This window comes from Rosa rugosa, chromosome 2 (genome assembly GCF_958449725.1).
Source record: "Rosa rugosa chromosome 2, drRosRugo1.1, whole genome shotgun sequence".
Lineage (NCBI taxonomy): Eukaryota > Viridiplantae > Streptophyta > Magnoliopsida > Rosales > Rosaceae > Rosa > Rosa rugosa.
In genome coordinates, this window is record NC_084821.1 from 62,824,893 (window position 1) to 62,845,070 (window position 20,178).

The 20,178-nt window shown below is 41.2% G+C and overlaps 1 protein-coding gene and 1 long non-coding RNA gene across 6 annotated transcripts; one reads left to right on the top strand and one right to left on the bottom strand.

Moving 5' to 3' along the window:
• Nucleotides 1-433: 433 nt before the first annotated feature.
• On the bottom strand, nt 434-874 carry LOC133731256 (putative F-box/LRR-repeat protein 23). Its single transcript, XM_062158674.1, has one exon. The coding sequence runs from the start codon at nt 872-874 to the stop codon at nt 434-436; it is 441 nt and encodes a 146-aa protein (XP_062014658.1).
• A 2,200-nt stretch (nt 875-3,074) lies between these two features.
• LOC133729194 (uncharacterized) lies at nt 3,075-6,378 on the top strand. 5 transcript variants are annotated; one of them, XR_009856292.1, is made up of 6 exons: nt 3,075-3,239; nt 3,788-3,881; nt 4,659-4,730; nt 5,023-5,083; nt 5,293-5,413; nt 6,158-6,378. It is a non-coding gene; the product is annotated as an uncharacterized LOC133729194 (long non-coding RNA). The 5 variants fall into 5 exon arrangements; XR_009856294.1 differs by lacking the exon at nt 3,075-3,239 and adding an exon at nt 3,308-3,323; XR_009856295.1 differs by lacking the exon at nt 3,075-3,239 and adding an exon at nt 3,377-3,635.
• Nucleotides 6,379-20,178: the final 13,800 nt, after the last annotated feature.

Sequence of the window (20,178 nt, forward strand, 5' to 3'; positions counted from 1 at the left end):
TCACTTCTTCAGTATTTAAGATCATTGTCATATATTTGAGTAACTATCATCATTATTAATTATTGACGCCCTGAACTAAGTAGTCATTCTCATCACCAAAATCAATTTTTTTTTAAAAAAAAATAAGAAGCGGGTCCCATAATGGACTACCCATCCCAGTGCCACTATTATTAATAATACTGAACCGGGAAGAATACAATTAGGGTAACAAAGAACAAAAATCTCGTATGTGAGTTCAACTATCTTCAAAGTGAACATCTTAAATAATTTCAGAAGTCGCATCTATTGCAACTTGCAAGGTGTGTCAATTTATTGGCTACTCCATTTACTTCACAATAATCATATATGTTTAAGATAAATGATATTCAAAGCCTTCATATAAAAACGACAATCATCTAGAAGACAACCTAGCTCAGGACGATCCACCTCCTCGTTAGTCGATCAGAGCCTTAATATCTATGTAGTCCTCCTCATCATCAAACTCTGAGTCGTCATCCTCCTCCTCATCAAAATCTGAGTAGTCATCCTTATAAGGTGCTATGTGACAATTAACTGTAGTTGAAGAAAGATAGTCCATGTCGTCAACGGAATCGTTGGGAAGCCGCAAGCTTTTAATTTGTTCAGCACATCTTCCCAAATCTTCTGCTAGATTAAGATGGTAACAGCAACGCAAATCAAGTGACTCGAGATTAGTACAAGAATCAATAATTTTCCTCAAGCCATCATTAGTCGGCCTATTTCCGATAAGCTTGAGGTGGTGTAAATCCTGCATTGTTCTTGATATAGCAAGTGCTTCCTCATCACATGTTCTCAAACTTTCCCTCAAGTCATCGCGTGTTGTCAAACTTAGCCTCAAGTTCTGTTTGTTGAGCATAAATCTAAAACAGTTCAGTTTGAATGATTTCAAGAGAGGGCAGGCTTGTCCAACCACTTCCACAGTTTTATGTGAGATGTAACCACCACATACTGAAATTTCAAGGTCTTCCAGAGTTCCAGTACAGAAAGTTTCGAAGCCACTTCACTGAAGCCCTCGTCCGAAAAGTATGTTTTAGTTGAATATGTTAGTCACTCCTCAAAGAAATTCTGAATATTATATATATATATATATATATATATATATATGAAAAGTCCAATGTACGTACATATATACACACTGATATGCCAGTAATTGTGAGCATTGTGAAGTAGTGAGACATATCCGTGCAGTGCAAAGGCGTAAATGTGTAATACATATTTTTCATACCAATAAAGAAGGGTAGTGAAATATGCACTCCAACTTTTACAAACCACACTTCCTTTGAATTGTTTAATATTATTTGACAATTTCTCTTTCACAATTACCCTCACTTCTTTACCTGTCTTCCATCGCACCAACCAAGAGAACTTTCCTCTCATTTGATGATTCGATTCCCAGACTTGCAGGATAGAAGTAGAATGCTTAAGCAGATGGTACGATCTAAATTACCAAGAACCTTCCTGGCTAAACCCATACAAAAGGGAACAATTTTCATGGCAAATTAATCTCTTTGAAATACAAATTCGACTCATAATTGAGAGGAGAAGATGGTATTGGGGGTTCAGTTTATGAGATTTCTTTCAAGAAGGATTGAGACTGAGGATCCGAGTCTTATTGAGGGAAGGTGTGAGTCCTCTCGTCTTTGAACAGCAAATGGGTAATCATTCTCGCCTTGTATGAACCAAAAGCAGGAAAACTAAGAGTCAGCAGCATAAACAAAGAACGATAATTTCTTTTCTCTGGAATGCTGCTCCGCGAGCAAGGAGAGAGAGAACCCAATACAAGCATGCTGCTAACCCATAAAAAGTAGAAGATCTGGGATCAGAAAAGGTATATTAAAGTTTCAATCAGTTGACGCAATCCAATGCCCGAGGATAGAATAGGTCTCTTCTCATGATGTATTACCACTCCAATTCCTACTATCACTGTCAATTTGTCATCCACACCTTTGTTCTACTTTGTTGCATTTAACAGGTGAAGACCCAATTGGGTTTGGTAAGGGAAGAATACTTTGATCGAAGATCGACCTCGTAGGCTTTTGAGTTTTGAGTTGAAAGAATTGATTGCAATTCGGACCCTAATCTATAATTATCCAAAGATGAAAATCTATCTAATATTGGGCGTATCGATTTAGATGAGAATCATGAATCATGAGATATAAGGAAGAAATAAGAATTCAATTGATAGGAAGATGATTAAGAGAGCTAGAAGGAGAAACGAAGAGAGGAGGAAGTCAAGGACAGAAGGAGGAGGCCGAGGAGCTCTGCGACTCATAGCTAAAAGTGTAAGGGTAATTTTGTAAAATCAATATCAAGGGAATGTAGTTTGTAATCAGTATCGACGACATGACGTCATCTGGGAATTCCGTCCAGCTTCGGCTTAAGAGTTTAAGTATTCCTTCAAAGTAGTTTCATAAATTTCTCTTGGTGTCCATAGCAAACAATGTACATGTAACTCAAATTCTAAACTGCAAATCAACTCGTAATGCATCGGGTTGGAAGTGAACGATCACATATGAAGTTTATTAGGAAGGAGTAGGCACTCTAGGTTTTGTTTCTTTAATATGAATAAAAGATTAATTAATTCATGAACCATTGAAAAGATTAAAGTTCAAACGGATGATCGGTGCAATATGTCCGCCAATGACTTATGATGCCATTCATTCTAGCGCTTGTTTGGGCCGCATTGACATATTAAGAATCAAAACGTACGAAAGGAATTGGAATGAGAACGAATGAGTTGAGGCCGGAAAACCCAGAACTTGGTGGTAAAATAGTTTTGTATGTGATGGTCACAAACTACAACATTCAACGGAAATATTATCCATCCACTAATATTCTTAATTATTAAAGCATTTTGTGCATTGACATAAGATCAACGTACATCACTGCCACATCCCATATTATTATACATACATCTAAAGCTGGGTTGCACTGTTACACTGTTCATAGTGAATTGTCTTATTTGCCCTCGATTGAAAGTTATTTGCAGTTTTACCACTGAGATGGGTATATATCCATTTCGTCCTTCTGCGGTCCTGTAACAACTGACAATCAAGAAGGATCCGGAGAGATCGAGAGACTGTGAGAGAGGTCGGTTTAACAAGTATAAAAGTAGTGGTTCCAGTGTTTTCTCAATTCCAGAAGCCTCCACCAATATTAGCGTCTACTGTTTTGAGGATTCCAGAATTATCCATCGTGATCAATCTCAATCAAAACTTGGGGTAACCTTTCGTTTTCATTCAATCATTAATTCTCTAATCTATATGAGCAAGAGATAATACTTCTAACTCTAATCTTAACAATTGGTATTTTTTTTTCTCTTCATCTTCTTCTTCTGGTGTCTCCTCCCCCTCCCCCTCCCCTCTTCATTGACTGATTTTTATTATAACAGACAATTGTTATTACAACAAATTTAGAAAGTAATCTTAGAATAAGACTAAGCTTTATCTGATTTCATAGAATAAGCTTTTAGTTTGCTTTGCTCATTGTTATTATTATAAGACACAATCTTTAAGAAATTAGTTTTCTACAATAAACTGAAAAAATGAAAGAAAGACCAGATAGACGAAGATGATAGGAAGTCTTGGGTTCTTGGAATCAAAATAAGAAGGGAAGAGGTCTGTGATCGGAGATAGTGTTTTATTGATGTGTATGGTTTTGTGGTTTTGAATTGGTGGTTTTTGTTGTGCTTAAGTTTTAATTGATCTTGGTTTCTATGGGGTATTGATTTTGATTTCCATGTGTTTGGGTGTTGTTTTGTGGTTTATAGTGCTTTACTCATTTGAGAAGCCTCCACTGATATCGGTATCCACTGTTTAGCAATTTCATGCTTATCCACCACAATCAATAGGAATCAAGGCTTGGTAAGCTTTTTTCTTAATTCAATCAACGAATTTGTTTTCAACTTCTGTATTCTTTATTACCAATAGATGATTGATTTATTTCTGCATGTTGTCACTAAGTTTGTTCCTAATCATAAAAAATCTGTTTCTTTTTCTAACACGTTGAAAAATAACAATCTGGTATCTCTACCAAAAAACAAGGGTATAGCTAACACAGACAAGTTGAGTTTGACATGCTATAAAATCTGTTTTCTGTCGCATTCATTTCAAATTGTCCCATATTCTGGCGTTTAGTATATGATTAGCTCCCTTTAATTTTTAATCAAACATACTTCTTATAAACTAAAGACTTAATCTGATTTGTAGTTTGACATCCTAGGAACCAAGTAAAGTAGCTTCCAGCTGTACCCTTTATATCTTATTGCTTTCATTTAGTTGGTTGAATGAAAAAAAACCTGAACGAGACCTGCTTTAGTATTAACAAAATATGTCATACTTCATTTGTTAACTACCATATACATCATTAATTTGATCAATATTTGATATTATTTCTACTATTCATGTTAGGAATCTAAGTTGGCTTGCATTCAAATTGAAATCTGATTTTGTGGACAATGGTGTTTACTTTCTTCCAGTAACATGTCCTAATTTGTTAACTAATGTGATTTGTCCTATTCCATTGTTCAATCATTTTGTCCTCTCAGAATATATATATATATATATATACACTCAACTATTTTTCATATTGAGTTATAATTTTTTCTTTTTCATTTTATGAATTGAATTTATTGTATGCAGATTAGGTAGCATTTGAGGTGTTGTCAATTGTGAAGCTGCTGCTGCTGCTGACATTCCAATTATCTTTCTCAGGTTGGTTGTCTATATTTATCTATATATTTTGAAGTCGAGCCAATAATGACACTGACAAAGATTCTTATGCCTTTAGTCCTAGATCAATTGTACATGGGATTGATTAGTTAGAAACTTAGAAGAATTGAAAACAAGGTAAAAGAAGCTGCTTAGATATAAATGCACAACAAAAATTGTTTGCACTTTAATATAATAGCAGACGCCAGCTATGGCATAAACAACGAAGATGCTTACTTTATTAGTTTGGTCATAACGTAAATTCTTTGACACTTCTATTTGCTTTACTGTGTAGGCCCAACAAAAGAGCTCCTCCTAAGTTAGTCGAACTTCAGTTGATTAACCCTTGAGTCAAGGTTCAGTTACTTTCTATTTATTTTTGTTGTTAATTTAATTATATCTCTGGATTTACCTTTATGGTTTGTGTGTGAATTTCATTATTGTTTTCTTTAGGTTTTTCAGATCTGACCTTAAAATAGAAAGGCTTCTGTTTTTTCGGTGCTGTTGATTTGTTATTGAATATAATGCTGTAAAAAATTTGATTATATTATATGTATCACTGCAGTGATGGCATCTTCGAGTAGGACGAAGCGAGTGGAAAGATTGTTTGGAGGGACTAAATGTAATAGTATGTTTTTTGCGTGGAGATGAATTGGATCAAGTTGATTCAAAGAGATGGAAAAGAAGTGAGTATATTTTCTTATGTTATTTGCTATCTGAAATGAGCATTGGTTTTATATTTGTTTGAATTCAATGAAAGTTCACTGCGTATATTGGGCTCTGGTGGTTACGGTTTGATGTTTTGTTTTTGTTTTTTATTTTTTTATTATTTTGTTATTTTTATTTTTTGTTTTGTTGTTTTTTGGTTTTGTTTTGGATGGGTTTGTTTTTAAGTTTAATTTTGCTTTCGAATTGTTTAGGGAGTTCATTTGTTTGTGGGTAGCTTTTGAGTATTTGTATCGATAATGTGCACATTCTTGGTGAATTGTGAACACACTGCTTTGGGCCATATTGCTAATTAATGTTTCATACTAACTTTGATTTGTTTATCAGAATATAAGCCTTTGATTGTTTTAACAATAACTGTATTTAGGGGATGATTTGCTATTGATTCATGGAATACGCTACGGATCATAGATGCAGTGAGAAGGTCTACATCTGGATTTAGTTTATGGCTTATGTGTCTTACTCAACTGCTTAACATGTAATAAGATAGAGATTTATATTTAACTGAATTAAAGAAATTAAAAGAGATGGTACTGTTTTAGCCAGAGCAGGTCTTATGAGAACTTGAAAGCAGGTGGTAACTGTATTAAAAAAAAAAAAAAAAAGTCTTTGAATGTAAAACAATATCTTCCCAAATTCATTACTTGGTTTCTTAACGCTACTTTTTATTACTGAAATCCTCTAATAAACACTATCTTTTGCAGCATTCGATAATGCATCCAAGGAATAGCAGCCGTCAAAGACTTCTGATACACCAAGTTTCACACCAATTTATTCATTGTAATCAGAACATTTCCATTTTGTACAAACCAAACCCTTTATGTAAAATATTATGGAATACAATGTAAACAAATGAAATCCCGCAGCAAAGTGCGGGCAAATCTTTCTAGTATAATATATTTTCCAGAGAAATTCTTTACTTTCATTGATGAAGCCTATTAGTGTTCACAAGATATATAGCGCAAGCTTTCTGTAAAGCATGCCACAAGATCAATGTCATTGCCAGCAAATACATTTCCATAGAGCAATGTATTAAGCTTTTTGTATATCTCCTCTTGTTAACGTTTAAAGTTTAGCGGTAGCCAAACCTTTGCTAATGCTGGTCCGGTGGGCGGACCGATACTTATGATGTTCTCAAAGCTTCCGCTACCTGTCAAGTAAAATACAGAGGGCGTCAGAGGGAGACCGCGTTGGGCGGTCTTCAACTCTCCGATGCCTAAGTCAGTCAATGTATTTATGTTGACAAAGTAACAGTAGGTAAGTATTAAATGCTTAATCAATGAGGAGAGAAGAGAGAACCTTTTATAGGTGAAGAAGGAGTTGATCTTCTTCAGGTTTTCGATGTGGGACTGACATGCTTCAGTCCCAGCTTCTGGAGCTTCTGATGCTGTTTTGGCGCGGCGCGTGGCTCAGGTGGTAGCCCGCATGGCTGTGTACCCGTAGGTCACTCCTTTGGCGGGAGTTGGTACCGCTGGCGGTAGCATGAGCGTGGCTCATTATAGCTAATTATGCTTGAAAATGCCTATGTAAGTACAAGTCCCCCAAGTCCCCAGTCAAGGAGGTCAATCTTGGTTGGGGAGTTGCCTAGCAGATCGAAGCGTCGCTTCCGCCAGTCCTTGGGAAAGCATAATTAGCGTCAGTGCGTTGTCAACCATGGACTTACTGAACGAACGCTTTGTACCCTTTCGGGTGGGCCCCTGCTAGGCCCCCCAGGGAGTCCCCCACTCCCCGGCTAAGATAGGCCTCCGTTTGGTCGGTGTATTGTTTGTTGCGGGGAGCTGCGCTGAGCAGAGGGTGTTGGGTAGCGAGCCCAATCTTTGATACCCAAGTGGCGGGGGTCAACGTGCCTGATTAGGGCCGTCGAAGACTGTTGACGTGTCCCCCTACCTGTCCCGGAGGACCATGTTTTGACTGCAACGCCGCGTTGCCGTCGTTGTCCAAGTGAGGCGTTGCCTCTGGAATCGCCGTTGGCGGAGTTCCCTCCGCTGATGATAAGCGACCTGCGATGTTGCAAGGGCACGCCGTTGGCGGTAGCCTGGTGCATGGTGTAGCGATCAGCGGTGACGGTCTTGTCTCCAAGGTGCCGAGGGAGAAGTCTTGCTAGCGAAGTTGCGCTTAGCGGAGACTCATGATGACAAGATGAAAGGGGAGAAGTTCCGCTAGCAGAGTTGCGCTTAGTGGAGACTATCTCGCTTGCAAGATGAAAGGGGAGAAGTTCCGCTAGCGGAGACTATCTCGCTTGCAAGATGAAAGGGGAGAAGTTCCGCTAGCGGAGTTGCGCTTAGCGGGGACTATCTCGCTTGCAAAATGAAAGGGAGAGAGGTTCCACTAGCAGAGTTGCGCTTAGCGGAGACTATCTCGCTTGCAAGATGAAAGGGAGAGAAGTTCCGCTAGCAGAGTTGCGCTTAGCGGAGACTATCTCGCTTTGCAAGATGAAAGGGGAGAAGTTCCGCTAGCGGAGACTTCGTCGATTGGTAGTCTTCCTCTTCCATGGTTGCTTCGGGTGGACGTTTCTTGTGACTGCCCGACACGTGGTCGTCACCGATTGGGTTAGCGTGCGTGACAACGTCTTTTCAGCATGCCCGTCGCCTCGCCATTAATGCGAGTAATTATTGATTTTGTAACCGAGGCGTTGCCTCGGTTAATCCGGAGAGTAAGTGCGTTCGTGGGACACGTGTATGGTTGTGGTGCGATGTCATTTTTTAGCCGACGGCCTAGATTAATCTGATGTTGACATAAAAGAGAGGGAAATCTTGAGGGTTTGACACTTTGTAGCTTTTACCTAGTATCGTCGTCTTCAAGCTTCTCGTGTTCACAGAAGAAGAGTGCGACGATTCCGTGAAGTTATCCGCGTTCGAAGCACGAAGATTTCCTGCCGTGAAGACAAGCGCCCTCGATCGTACCAAGGCTTTCACCTTTGAGGTTGGTATTCTGAGTCTCATCCCTGTTTTATTGGATTCCTGCTTTGTTTGCTTCTGTCGGTTTCTGGGTTTTTGATTTGGGGTGCTCTGTTCTTCTCCGGCGTGTTCTGAGGGTGTAAAACGAGTTTTGGGGGCGGGTTTTGGTGTTTGATAGTAAGTTGGGGTTTAGGGATTGCTAGATGGTCGAATCTGGGCTGAGTGTATGGGTTTGTTTTGTTCTTGATTTGGTGTTTTCTGGGAAATTGTTCTTGATGTTCTTGGATGCTACTGACATAGGGATAGTTTAGATCCTGTGTGAACTGACTAGTTTGGGTTTTAGGGTTTTGGGATGGCTAGCGTCGTAGAGATCTCGAGCAGTGAGGATTCTGGGTCTGACGTGTCCCTCAACGTGGCGGATAGGGTGTTTATTGACTCGTTGTGTCCGTCTGCCCCTGCAGGAACCTCACTGTCCGATCCACTAGACATCGTGCCGCTGCAAACCATACCTTGGGAAGTTGCCATGGGTCGTGCTGGTCGTCCTGAGAGTTCTAGGGCCAGAGAAGACGCCGCTGCTCGCAAGAGGCGGGAGGAGAGGCTGGCGAGTAACAGCGCCGCTAGCGGATCCGCTGATGGGGTGGGAGAGGCTGGCGGGGAAGAAGTTGAGTCGGCGTGGTTTCTTAGTGATGGCACAGCGGTTGACGAGGCAGGGGGACCGATGACGTTGGCTGCCGTCAACCGAGTGAAGCGGGTGTTCCGTCTGCCGGGCGTAGTGAAGCTGCGACCGCCGCTTAAGGATGAGAGAGCGTCGTTCCTGCCAGCGGGGCATGCCGCCGTGCACGAGGCGGTCTTCCGCCAGGGAGTGACATTTCCGCTGGTGCCAAACCTCCAGATTTTGGTTTGCGAGTTTGGCCTTGCCTTTGGGTAAATTTGTCTGAACATGTGGCGGCTGCTGTTGGCGCTCAATTCGCTATGGCTCCTGTCCGGCTGCGAGGGTCCAACCGTGGCGGAGGTGCTGCACTTCTACGAGTTGGTGTACGTGAAGCGCCAGGAATGCAGCGGGCAAGTGAATCTGACTCGCCGCCAGGGGGCGCCCAAGCTAATCGAGAATTTGAAGGACTCCATGTCACCCTGGCTGGGGACCTTCTATGTTGCCACCGCCGGATGGGAGTATCAGGCGGGGTCGAATGAGGGGGAGCCGACGTTGGATTAAGTCGGAGTTCTAACCTATCCGAGGTTGTCGCTGGCCCCAGCCTCTGATGGTTTTTTTTTTTTGATAACTCCTGTTGTAATGACTGGTTTTTTTTTTTGTAGCGGGTCTGCGTTACAACCTAACGCGTGAAGAGGAGTGCCGCGTAGCAAGGATTCTAGGCTGTTGGCAGAACCGCAACTTGTTGGATCTTCGCCTACTGACCGGGTGGGAGCTGTTGGTCGATCAACAGTTGACACGAGCCCTCGGTAAGTATCTTCCGCTAAAGTGTGTTTTACTTCACTGTTGTCAGGCTAACTCGTTTATTTTTATGTAGAATCTCCGCCGGGAAACAAAGCGAGCAGCAAGGCGTTCGAGAAAGCCGTGGATCGTGCCGAGATCAACAACTTCCTAGAGAGCATGTATGCTTCTGGGGTGGCGGCCCAGAAGACCATCGTTGATCCCGAGACACTGGCGCTAAGCCAGTCTGAGGCTGCCGTGGTGCTACCGATGCCGCATCACTCTCACCTCGGCGCCGATGGGTAGCCCGTTGTTCAGGCGGGAACTGGCTTGGGCCGCGGGGCTGCCGGCGGGAGTAAGGTGCCTGCTGCAACTGTGCAGCCAAAAGAGAGGCAGCCCGCCAACCGTCGTGGGCCGCAGAGGGAGAAAGTGGTGCCGGCGGAGGAGAAAGTCACCGTTGCGGTGCTGGAGCCGCAGCGGGGAGCGAGGCCTGCTACCGCTGGATCCACACGGGTGGTGCTCCAGAGGAAGCGTCACCAAAATGACTCCGATGAGGAGGAGAGGGACGACGCGGAGACTATCGGGGCCCGTCAGAAGACGAGGGTAAAACAAGCTCCGCCCAAGGAGCCCGTGGCTGCCGGCAGGGATGTGCAGGCGAGCGACCTGGACTCATTTGCCGTGTATGTAGAGTTCCTGACTGACCACGAGCGGGAGTTTCTTTACCACCTCTACGAGCGGCTAGGGTTTGGTGGCCTAGAGGTGATTGTGCGCTCAACCGCCGTTGATCAATCGCCCTTCAGCTCAGCCTTTGGACACCTCTAGGTTGGGCTACACGAGATGTTCCTGGCGGCGTCGAAGCAGGCTCGTGTTGAGCGGCAGCTCCGGGAGGAGATCAAGGGTCTCCAGAGGGAACTGGTGGAGGCGAAGGATAGGCTGGCGGATGTGGAGCGGCGCCTGACCAAGGTGGATTGTGATGCTGTGGATGCCCGCGGCAAGCTGAACGTCGCCATTGAGAGGGATCTGGAGCGGAATGACCACGTCTCCAAGCTAGAGCAAGACATATCCTTGATGCAGGATCTGGTGGCTGCCAAGGATAAAAAAAATTGAGATCCTTCAGCAGGAGTCTGCCGCCAGATCCGCAGAGGTAAAGAGGCTGGAAAATGAGGTTGTTCGCCTGGGGGCTGAGGGAGATCGTGCGGCGGCCGCTGCCGTGGAGGCTTTCAAGCAGTCGACGGAGTACAAGAAAGCGCTGACAGAGGCGGCGAAGGCCGGTGCCGTCGCCAACGTCGAACTGCTGAACCAGAAGGGCGTCATCGACTGGGTGAAGGCGTCCCAGCCTGTTGGGCCATCAGGCCAGAACGCACCTCCTTCGAAGGGTGTGGTTCCGGTTGAGGCTGAGGGTGCCCGCTCAGGTAGCGGGGAAAGCGATGTGCGTCCGACGGACGACTCTCAGCGGACGCCACCTCCCACTCAGTCTGAGGTCTCTTGGGCTGACTTCCTTGCCGGCCACACCCGAGCGGATGGCACAATCATAACGCCAAGCCCTTCCGCTCGTGGGTCCGACCAGACGAGCCGCTTGGCGAAGCAACAGCCACCGGCGGGTGAGGATGTTGCTGCTGCCCAGAATCCCTGAAGATCTACCAAGCCCGATGCAGTGCCGCTGAGGCTATATATATATATATATATATATATATATATATATTTTTTTTTTTTTTTTTTTTTTTTTGTTGTTGTGCCGCTGAGGCTTTTTGTACGGTGATGATCCTTGGGCGGGGAGTCCCGACCCCTAATATAATATGATTGGATTTTGTTTATGAAATTTTTCCAAGTGTGGATGTGCTTGCTGATTGCATTATTTGAATATTTTATGAACTGCTAGAGTTATGACTGCTATTTTGTGATTCAATGAAACATTAAAGGGATTAAAATTGTTCCAAGTGCACGATGTAGCGGACGTAGTCCGCCGAATATTATTGGCGTTGCCAGTGAATTCCTGTGCTTGGACTTGGTGACAATGGTTTGAATAATTCCTCATTTCATTGATAGCTGATATGTCAGCGTTTACAAAAAGCGGGGTTGTATCCGTTGGGTAGCTTCCTTTAGCTAAATATTGAGTCAAAAATTTAGCTAAGCCAAGATGCTCTAGGGTAGCGGACTGATCCGCTTGCTCCTCAGCATTTCCCCCGCTACCGTTAGTCATGGTGGTTGTTGTGGTGGGATGGCCTTTTGTTCAAGGGTTCCCACAGACGGCGCCCATGTTAACGTTTAAAGTTCAGCGGTAGCCAAACCTTTGCTAATGCTGGTCCGGTGGGCGGACCAATACTTATGATGTTCTCAAAGCTTTCGCTACCTGTCAAGTAAAATACAGAGGGCGTCAGAGGGAGACCGCGCTGGGCGGTCTTCAACTCTCCGATGCCTAAGTCAGTCAATGTATTTATGTTGACAAAGTAACAGTAGGTAAGTATTAAATGCGTAATCAATGAGGAGAGAAGAGAGAACCTTTTATAGGTGAAGAAGGAGCTGATCTTCTTCAGGTTTTCGATGTGGGACTGACATGCTTCAGTCCCAGCTTCTGGAGCTTCTGATGTTGTTTTGGCGCGGCGCGTGGCTCAGGTGGTAGCCCGCATGGCTGTGTACCCGTAGGTCACTCCTTTGGCGGGAGTTGGTACCGCTGGCGGTAGCATGAGTGTGGCTCATTATAGTTAATTATGCTTGCAAATGCCTATGTAAGTACACCTTTCTTACAAACTCCAGCCCGACCTCCTCTAGATCGATCTCTATTTCAAATAGAAGTCGAAAAATTGACCTTTAGTTTTTCCAATTGAGAATTCGTAATCATCATCGACGTCATAGTCATCATATTTGGTATCAGAATCGGAAGTAATGTTGTGACCTGACCAAAAGTCAAAGTCGCTAGCTCGCTTCACTATCATATACTTTCACCGGCCTGAGCCTGTAAAAGTGAAAAGCACATTCTGCTTGGATTGCCATGTAATCTTAAATGATGAGTAACCTCAACCAGAGGATGCCAAATGTTGCAGCGTACGCTCCAGGTGCATGTGTTGGAAACCCTGAAATCATGAATCCCCCAGAAGCTAGAATGGCCTGGGAGACTGATCAAGATAAAATGATATCAGTATCGTGCTAGGTAATAATAACGTCACAAAGGCGATCTTCAAACCCTTTCACACATATACTACAGCTAAAAACAAACAGTAACGATGTTCGCGCTGACATTATGTAAGAATAGGGGAAGTACAGCGTTGAGCCCTTCACGTGGTATTGGATTACTCGTTGTTCCATCATTGGCGTTTGCTCGCTACAGCTCGCTACACCTCATGGCTGAGCCTGAATCTCATGCTCCTTACAGTTCAACCCCAATGAGATCAGATCATATATATGTAAGATTATTTGGACTTATCAATGTCAACTTAAAGAACAAGCAACTTGCTACTCTTGATGCAGAACAAGCAATCGGACTCGTCATTGATATTTCCATTAGGATTCCCAGTTTATTGAGGGAACATACATAATTGATCATACCTCACTGCATTAGGTTATGTACATGAATCAGGAATGTTGTTCCTATTGCTAATCGGTACAGGAAACCTTTATGGGAAGGTACGTACCTAGACTCGTTGGCCTATATAAGGAACCACTTGGTCCCTGCTCTAGCTATCATTACCTGCATCTGAGAATACATTGCTCTGCCCATTAGAGAACTCTCATCAAGGATAGCTCAGAGGAGAATTAACCAAGTGCATCAAATCAAGAAGACCGACTTTGTCATCTTCCACCATGGCTGCAGCTCCAGGTATGTTTGTGTTCTTAAGTTTGAGTACAAGCATGCATATACACATATACTGTTATAAGTTGATTTACATTTGGTATCAGAGCCTTTTGTGCTCGCTTAAGAATCGACATGATTTTATCAAAACCAAAAAAAAAAAAAAAAAAGTTTCACGTTTTTAACCAAACACCAAAGGGGGAGAGCATTTAGTTATATCTGTTTTGGGCCACTTAATAAAACACATGCCCAAAATTTTGACCCGATGGCCTGCGTTCAAATAGCGAGCGGAGCAAAACTTTTGCCGTTGCTCTACAACGGTTTAGCCCCAATTCTGGGTTGCTCCAGATGCAAGGATTTGTTGATTAAGCCTTCAACAAGAGAATTCCGCCTAAATTTTTCTCTACATCTTGTTGAATCCTTAATCAAGGAACCTCTGCATCTCCTATTTTGCTCTTGGATCGTCAAAATTGGTAAAATCTTCATGGAATGCTCGAACCCAGGTGTGTGGCCCTTGCATGCTCCGTTTTTAATATCTTGCAAAATTTAATGATTCAGATAGCCTTGTTGAGGCCTATATATGCGATTGTTTACAAAGTATTGTTTGTATTGTGTTCTGGATGGGTTTTGTGTTTTCTTGTGAATGATATTGTATTACTGTGTTTATTCATCTCCCTTTTATTCTAAATTACAGTAAAATATATTGCATAAAAATTAATCAAAACACTTAAAACGTCTTGGTCCAGTTCCAATTTAAGAACTTTACATATAGTACTGTCCATAGCAATCCCATGTAAAGTACTTTTATTGGACCTTAATATTGGATCAACACATTGTGATGTTGATTTCAGGAGCTTGAATCCTTGCTCCATACAGGAGGTTTAAAAGATTATGGTTTCTGAGATTAATATCAGCATATAACAGGGTTCAAGGCTCACCTTAATATGGTAACCTGAACTGTCTTCTTGCCACTCTAGGTGATGACATGTTCTAGATACCAACAGTTGGGTTTCCTGAGCTTTGGGTATATGAAGTTATAAAAGTGTCTATATTGCCTTTCTGCCACTCTAGGTAAAGCATGACACATTCATATTAGGCACTGCATCTTTGCCTCTTCAGTTATAAAAATTGTTGCTTACTAATAAAATTCTAAATAAATTTCAGCTTTGAATATGCTTTTTAATTGCAACCAAATGGAAACACTTAATGGTTCAAACTTCAAGAAGTGGAAACAAGACCTAGAATTATGTCTAGGGTATAGTGACTATGAGCATGTGTTGAATGAAGATCCCCCAGCAGAGTTGACACCCACTAGCACTAGAGAAGCTAAGGATAAATATGCACAGTGGCATAAACACAATAGGATGGCCCTGGTCATTATGAAGAGATCTATGTCTGAAGCAGTTAAGGGTGGCATACCAGATGCGAAATTGGCCAGAGAGTACTTTAAAAATATTGAGGAAAAATATCAGATATCAGACAAAGCTGAAACTGGTGCTCTCATGAGTTCTCTTACCGGAATGAAGTTTGATGGGGTAGGAAGCATCAGGGAATACATTTTGAAGGGAACTGAGATTGCTGCAAAACTAAAGGCTTTAGGGGTTACCATAGATGACCCTTTCCTAGTCCACCTTATCCTAAACTCATTACCATCTCAATACTCTCAGTTAGAGTGCAACTACAACACACAGAAGGAAAAATGGACTGTGAACGAGCTGATCTCTATATGTGTTCAAGAAGAAGACAGAATTAAGAAAAGAAAAGGGGTGGTTGTTCACTTGGTTAATAAGCCACAATTTAAGAAAAAGGCATATAAACCTACCTATTCAGCACCCTCTACCTCAAAGGCAGCAACTGGATCTTCTTCTGCCGGATCTAACAACCCTAAGAACCAAAAATCAAGCTTTGTTAAGTGTTTCTTCTGCCGTAAGCCTGGACACGTTAAGAAAGAATGCAGAGGCTTTAGAGATTGGTTGAATAAAAAAGGTAAGAAAACTGATTTCCTTGATAAAATTGTTTTTCATTTAGAGTCTAAAATCGTCAGTGTGTCTAGTAGCTCTTGGTGGTTTGATACTGCATCCCTTATTCATGTAATTACATCTATGCAGGGTTTTCTAAGAAAGAGGATTCCAAATAAAGATGAGGCTAGGATTAGCTCGGGGAACGGGAACAAAGTAGCTGTGAAGGCCATAGGAGTTGTCAGACTTATTTTTACTACTGGTTTTACTTTGGATTTAGATAATGTTCTTTGTATTCCTTCTATGCAAAGAAACTTAATTTCTGGTTCTCTTTTAGTCAAGAATCATGGTTGTACTTTTGTTGGCAATAATAAAAGTTTGGATTTCTTTAAAAATTCTGATTTTATTGGTGATGCTTCTTTATTTGATGGTTATTGGCATATGAATTGCAGAAATTCAGTTGAGGTGTTTTTAACAGAGAAAACAATTGGTTTTAAGAGACCTAGATTAAATGAAAAATCTGCTTTTCTTTGGCACAAACGGTTGGGGCATATTTCAGAAGAAAGATTGAAAGTTTTAGTAAAACAAAATATCCTACCTCCTTTAGATTTTTCTGATTTTGGTGTCTGCATAAAGTGTCTTAAGGGAAAAACTACAAATCTTAGAAAGAAAGGTTCATTTAGGAGTCAAGAGCTATTAGAACTTGTACATACCGACATTTGTGGCCCTTTTCCTCACAAAACTATTTGCGGAAATCAGTACTTTATTACTTTTATTGATGATTTTTCAAGATATTGTCAAGTTTTTCTTATTTCTGAAAAATCAAAGGCCTTTGGAAGCTTTTAAAAATTTTAAGGCAGAGGCAGAGAAGCAAATGGATAAGGTGATTAAGGTTGTTAGATCAGACAGAGGTGGAGAGTTTTATGGCAGATATACAGAATCAGGACAAAATAAAGGTCCCTTTGCTCTTTTTCTTGAAGAATGTGGAATTAAAGCACAATACACCACACCAGGTACCCCATAGCAGAATGGAGTTGCAGAAAGGAGGAATAGAACCTTGATAAACATGGTGAGGAGCATGATTTGGAAATCCTGTTTGCCTAGATATTTGTGGGGAGAAGCATTGAAAACAGCCAACTATATTTGCAACAGGACCCCAAGCAAATCAGTGGAAAACAAGACACCTTTTGAGTTATGATTCAACAAGAAACCAAGTTTGCATCACTTCCATGTGTGGGGCTGCAGAGCTGAAGCAAGAATATACAATCCTCAACAACAGAAGCTAGACTCAAGAACCTCGAGTGTATTTTTTATTGGTTACCTAAATAAGTCTAAAGGATATAGGTTTTACAGTCCTAATAGTGGTACAAGGATTCTGGAAACCAATAGAGCAGTTTTTATTGGTGAGCTAGATGATTCATAAACTGCAGGAGATAATGAGCTTGAACCAGAAAATATGGAAACAGAAAATACATTTGAATGGCTAGTTTACTGCAACGACGAAGGCATCAACACTGAGGCACCAAATCATAATGATGATCAAGATATGCAAAATGTCATACCTCTAGTAGAAGCAGTGATCAACAACCATGATGCATCTCTACAAGATGATGGCCACAATGATATTTTGCAACATCCAGAACCACTTATTGAGCCTCAGCAACCTGATAACATAGTTCAGCAACGAGAGCAAGTCGAACCACAGCCACAACAACAACCACAAGCACCATTGAGAAGATCACAAAGGGAAAGAAGATCAACAATACCAGACTATTATGAAACCTCATTCTTAACAGAAGTAGACTTCGATTTAGGAGAAGAAGAAGATCCAATGTCTTACTCTCAGGCAATTGAGTCTTCACATGCAGACAAATGGGTTGAGGCTATGCAATCAGAGTTAAAATCAATGGAAATTAACAATGTGTGGGATTTAGTCGACAAACCAGAAGGGTACAAGCCAGTAGGGTGTAAATGGGTGTTCAAAACTAAGAAAGATTTCAGCGAAAATATAGAAAGGTACAAGGCAAGATTGGTTGCCAAAGGTTTCACTCAAAAGGAGGGTATTGATTATACATAAACTTTCTCACCTGTGTCTACAAAAGATGCTTTCAGAATTTTGATGGCTTTAGTGGCACACTTCGATCTTGAGCTTCATCAGATGGATGTCAAGACAGCCTTTCTAAATGGAAATTTAGATGAAGACATATATATGATGCAACTTGAAGGCTTTACTGCAGAAGGACAAAATGAAAAGGTATGTAAATTAAAGAAATTGATTTATGGTTTGAAACAAGCATCTAGGCAGTGGTACCTTAAATTTGATTCAGTAATTAGTTCTTTTGGATTTGTGGAAAATAAGCTAGATGAATGCATTTATATGAAGATCAGTGGGAGCAAGTTTATTTTTCTGATCTTATATGTTGATGGCATATTGCTGGCAAGTAGTGACTTAAACTTGCTTAGAGAAACCAAGAATTTTCTATTGAAAATTTTTGATATGAAGGATATGGGAGAGGCAGCTTTTGTACTTGGTATAGAGATTAAGAGGGACAGAGAAAAGAAAACATTGAGATTATCTCAAAGAAGCTACATTGACAGGGTACTTAAGAGGTTTGCAATGGAAACCTGTAAGGAAGGTGAGTCACCTATGTCAAAAGGAGACAAGCTGCATTTTGGACAATGTCCTAAGAATTCATTGGAAAAGAAAGAGATGGATAAGAGACCCTATGCAAGGTTGGTTGGGAGTCTCATGTACGCTCAAGTGTGTACTAGGCCTGATATTGCATTTTCAGTTGGTGTGTTGTCAAGATATCAATCCAATCCAGGGAATGAACATTGGGTTGCAGGTAAAAAGGTGTTCAGGTATTTGCAAAAGACTAAAAATTATATGCTAGTATATAGAAGGGTTGAAGATCAGGAACTAGAAGTAATTGGTTACACAGATTCTGACTATAAGGGTTGCATTGATGATCTAAAATCTACTTCAGGATACATTTATATGTTGGCAGGTGGTGCAATCTCATGGAGAAGTGTAAAGCAATCTCTGACAGCTACTTCAACTATGAAGGCTGAATATGTAGCCATTCACGATGCCACTGGACAAGCCTTATGGCTTAGAAATTTCTTGAATGAAATCAAGGTAGTGGATTCAGTTGAGAGACCTTTGAAAATCTACTGCGATAATGCAGCTGCAGTGTTCTTTGCTAAGAACAACAGAAGGTCAACAGCTTCAAGAAATATAGATGTAAAGTATTATGCAGTTAGAGAAAATGTGAGAAACCATGAGATAGAAATAATTAAGATCAGTACTCTTGCTCAACTTGCAGACCCGCTCACAAAGGCCATTGCAGTAGCATCTTTTCAGGTACATGTCAAAAACATGGGAATTTTGGATAGCCTTGATTCAGTAGTTTAGTGGGAGCTGAAAACTTTCATTTTATAAGCATGTTTTAATTAAGCTGAGAATTGTTTGATACAGTAAAAATTATTTCTAGAAGTTTATTTTTCCTTGAGTTCTTTTATCACGCCTTCAGCATATATTATTGACTTGAAAATTTTCAAGATTTAGACTATTGGTTGCAGCTTAATGCGTGATAATATAGGACATGAACTTGCAGGTTTATATTAGTAAGCAAATTTTGAATGATTCTATTTTGAATCCTGCATAAGGACCTTATGTGTGCTAATATATATGTTTTCATTTGTTTAAGCACAATTTCATGCACACAAATTTAACTCCTGTGGTCTGTGATTGCTTCAACATGATGTTGAGGTGCTGGTACTTAGTTACGTATCTGTTTTCTCATTGTCTGTTAAAGTCAATTGCAGATTGACTGAGTTCAGGAACAAGTTGAAATCCATGTCTAGTCCAGCGCACACTTCATGGTTGCTATATCTGGTTTAAGTGGCATTCTTGCTGTGTTAAACATTGATAGTCCAAGTGGGAGACTGTAAGATTATTTGGACTTATCAATGTCAACTTAAAGAACAAGCAACTTGCTACTCTTGATGCAGAACAAGCAATCGGACTCGTCATTGATATTTCAATTAGGATTCCCAGTTTATTGAGGGAACATACATAATTGATCATACCTCACTGCATTAGGTTATGTACATGAATCAGGAATGTTGTTCCTATTGCTAATCGGTACAGGAAACCTTTATGGGAAGGTACGTACCTAGACTCGTTGGCCTATATAAGGAACCACTTGGTCCCTGCTCTAGCTATCATTACCTGCATATGAGAATACATTGCTCTGCCCATTAGAGAACTCTCATCAAGGATAGCTCATAGGAGAATTAACCAAGTGCATCAAATCAAGAAGACCGACTTTGTCATCTTCCACCATGGCTGCAGCTCCAGGTATGTTTGTGTTCTTAAGTTCGAGTACAAGCATGCATATACACATATACTGTTATAAGTTGATTTACAATATATTGTATATCTATATATCATCATCAGCAACAAATGCAACAACGATATTTTTTACAGCAACTTGAATAGCATGAACCTGGGAAACTAACACACTTTCGGAATGATAGTCACACTTTCACAATGATATTTGTCCTTTTGCTGTGATGCTCAGCAGCAACATGCATGCTTTATGATAGTGGTTAGTTGTTACTACCTTGCTTCTGTAATGACATGGATTTT

Coding starts and splice junctions, on each gene's coding strand:
- LOC133731256 (XM_062158674.1), bottom strand. CDS start 874: ATGCTCAACAAACAGAACTTGAGGCTAAGTTTGACAACACGCGATGAC.